This window comes from Fonticula alba, assembly GCF_000388065.1.
Source record: "Fonticula alba strain ATCC 38817 unplaced genomic scaffold supercont2.5, whole genome shotgun sequence".
Classification (NCBI taxonomy): domain Eukaryota; order Rotosphaerida; family Fonticulaceae; genus Fonticula; species Fonticula alba.
Genome location: NW_009242975.1, coordinates 724,853 through 728,043, shown reverse-complemented (window position 1 = coordinate 728,043; position 3,191 = coordinate 724,853). Strand labels below are relative to the sequence as shown.

At 66.6% G+C, this 3,191-nt stretch overlaps 2 protein-coding genes across 2 annotated transcripts in view; both read right to left on the bottom strand.

The window, feature by feature from the left end:
• The window catches only part of H696_03353 (hypothetical protein), a gene marked incomplete at its 5' end in the record, with an annotated part of 3,175 nt that extends 2,437 nt beyond the window's left edge, over positions 1-738 (bottom strand). The window contains 2 exons of the mRNA XM_009497217.1: positions 562-637; positions 711-738. Of these exons, the coding sequence (XP_009495492.1) occupies positions 562-637; positions 711-738 (104 nt within the window). The remainder of the gene's footprint in view (positions 1-561; positions 638-710) is intronic.
• Positions 739-769: 31 nt separating this feature from the next.
• H696_03352 (hypothetical protein) overlaps positions 770-3,191 on the bottom strand; it is a gene marked incomplete at both ends in the record, with an annotated part of 3,900 nt that continues 1,478 nt past the window's right edge. The window contains 4 exons of the mRNA XM_009497216.1: positions 770-1,089; positions 1,314-1,655; positions 1,834-2,398; positions 2,568-3,151. Coding sequence (XP_009495491.1) covers positions 770-1,089; positions 1,314-1,655; positions 1,834-2,398; positions 2,568-3,151 — 1,811 coding nt within the window. The remainder of the gene's footprint in view (positions 1,090-1,313; positions 1,656-1,833; positions 2,399-2,567; positions 3,152-3,191) is intronic.

Sequence of the window (3,191 nt, the reverse complement as noted above, 5' to 3'; positions counted from 1 at the left end):
GGGGGGGGGGGAAGGCAAATCAGGCGTAAGTCTGCACGCTAGTGCGGAATTGTGTCTGTGTGCTGCTCTCCCCCAGACCACCGGAGCGGCCGGCGCCGCGGCGCCTGATGGAGCCGCCGGCATCGCGAGCTCCCGACGGAGCACCCATCCGTTGGCACATTGCCCGCCACCAGGCCGCGACATTCAGCCCGCGCAAAAGAAGAGAGAGACCCCGAAAAGCCGCGCCGCGCGGAGCGCGCAGCCAAGAAAAAGGCGGCGGAAAGACGCGGTGCTGTGTATTTTTGCGTGCCCCCGCGACGTTTCGCCCAGGCTCCCGCGGTTGGGGAAGCGGGGAGGAAGGAGGCTTGAAAAGGGAGGCCCTCCGCGGGGGGGGCAGGCGAAAGAAGGTCCCCGCGGTGAGCCACGGGGCAGGCTCACACACCCTGGCCCAGGAGATGTGGGTCCGCCTCCACGGCCACCCCTGTGTTTGTCCACAGGGAGACGGTCCCTCCTATTGAGAAGGAGAACCCGAGATCTAATGACCGGGAGACTACACACATCGCCGTGCCAGGGCATGCGAACCCGCTCGTGCTTGACTGCCTACGCGCCGCGAGGGTGCCGGAAGATGCCCCCACCGCCACGCGGCGCTCATGGAGAGCTATCGGGAGAGGGAGGGGAGGAGGAAGAGGCGGAGGGGAAGGGGCCTGGCAAAAGGGTGGCTGCTGCCTCACCGCGAGACCCTCTGCCACCTTGTGCCATTACATGCTTGTGCGTGCGCGCAGCTGCCCGCTCAGGCGAGCGGCGAGAAGCCCTCCTTCTCGCAGCCCGACGCCAGAGCCAGAGACTGGCGCAGCTCATCTATCGAGAAGGCGGCACTGCCGAAGGCGGTGGCACGCGGCCAAATCTTCTGGCACGCCTCGGAGAAGGCGCTGGCCGCGGCCTCCTGGCCATGGGCCTTCAGCCAGGCCAGAGCGGCCTCCGCCACCGGGAGGTCCTCGACCACGCTGATCTGGTCCGCGGTCAGAGCACCGGTCGCCGTGGCGAAAGCCATCCCGGCGGCCTGGGTCTCGGCGGCAGTCGGCCCATGCATGAGAGCCGTGGCCCGGAGGACTGTCATTCGAGGCGGAGAGGGGAGGGGCGCGAACGTCAGACGTCGGGACACCGCGTGTGCAGCAATCAAGGGGGGAGCGCAAGCGCGGGAATGGGAGGGTGGCAAAGGGGGGGGGGGAAGAGAAAGAGAGGAAGACAGCAGACAAGACGCCGGCCGGGGCGCAAGATGGACGAGAGGGGGATCAAGAGGGATGGAGAGAAGCGACAGACAAGGGAGAACGCACCACCACTCAGGTGGGGGATGCTGCTACGCGGGGCCGCGGCGATGAGAGCCTCCGCCGAAGTAGGCAGACCAGCGTCGGGGGCGAAACCGCTCGATGCCGGAACAGCCTTGGTCAGGAAGTACACCAGAGCCACCAGCAGGTCCGGGTGCGAGGCGTCAATGGCCAGGCCAGCCAGCAGGGCACGCTGGGCCAGATCAAGCAGGCCCTTGCGTGCGTAGATCGCCGCCGCGCCAACCTGCACGCGAATGTCCCCCGGGTAGTCCTGGACCAGCGGCCGGACAAAGTTGTCGATGGCCTCCTGGAGGAGATCCTCAACGGCCTCGACATCGGTGGCCGGGACGGCTATCACACAGCCAACACCGGGCATTGAAGGGATGGGAACGAGGCAAGCGAGCGACAGGAAAAGAGGCTGGTGAGAAGAAACCCACGGGAAAGCCATGTCAAATACCCGACCGCCCGAGGAAGGGGGTGTGTGAAGGAAAGAAACACAGAGCAGAAGGCGAACAAATGCCCCACGCACTGTACGTCTTGCCGGCGGCCGCGGCCGCGGCACGCTGCTTGACCGCGACCTTCTCCTGCGCCTTCAGGACTGTGGCCAGCTCGCGGCCCGCCTCGGCCGGGTGGTCATGCACAAAGATGTACGCCTCAATGGCGCCGAGCGCGGCATCGAAGAAGGCCACATCCTTGCGGATGCGGTTCTCATAGGAAATGAGGCTGGCATAGGCACGGAGGGTCATCTTGCGCAGGCAATAGGTGTGGAAGTCCAGCTGGTCATCCCAGAACTCCAGGTAGATCCGGTGAACCTGGCGGAAGCGCGCCAGGGCCTTGTACGCCTGGCGGTCCTTCAGCAGCGCCTTGCCGGCCAGGGTGGAGAACCAGGAGAATTGCAGCTGGTCCAGGGACTTGAGGACACTGGCGCCGTCCGGGTCGGCGCGGGTGAAGTTCTCGATCAGCTTCTCGGCATGCGCGAGATCCCCCGCCTCGAGGGAGATCTTGCAGGCCTCCGTGTTCAGGTAGCGGTCCTGCTTGTCCAGGTCGAAGGCGTAGGTCGAGGCGGCCATGGCGCCCTTCAGGTCGCCGCACGACTGGACGCCGCCCGTCACATATGCAACCGCAAGGAAGTGAGCCAGCGAATGAGTGGGAAACGGAGTGTCAGTGGGAAGGACCGGATGCCCCGAGAGAGAGAGAGAGAGAGAGAGAGAGCCAGGCCCGAAGAGCCGGCGGAAGGCCGAGGAGCAGGAGGACACAACCCACCTTCAGCAGCTTCCCCTTGAGGATGTACAGATCGGGCAGGGTCGGGGTATGGGCGATGGCCAGATCCACCAGCTCCAGAGCCCGCTCCAGGTCCAGCACAGCGGCATAGTGGTTGGCCGCAAAATAGAGCACCCACAGGCGCGAGGAGGCAGGCTCGGAGAAGTCGGCCTTCTCCTCGCCGGCCGGCAGCAGCGACGACTGCAGACGCCCGCCGGCCTCCGAAGACCGGAGCAGATCCGTCACCAGGGTCTCGGTGATGGTGCGCGACTCGGCATCCACATACAGCCGAGCCTTCAGCGAGTTGAAGGTCGACGGCACGCAGCGCCGGATGCCAGCCACCACCCCGGTGGCCAGCTGCCGGGCGAAATCCGCCCCGGTGCTGCTCGTCAGCTGGAGATGGCGGACCAGTTGCGACCGGGGGCGGCGCTGGGCCAGCTCCGCGTAGAGGCCGGCCTCGGCGTCGGCACCGCCGCGCACGCGCAGCAGCGCCCGCACCAGGTCGGCGTTCTCCGGGTTCCGGTCAAACTCGGCCAGCAGGATGGCCTCGGCCTCGGCCGTGCGGTTCAGGTTGGCCAGAAGGTCGGCTATCGAGTGCAGAGAGAGACCGAGGGAGCGAGGGGGGGG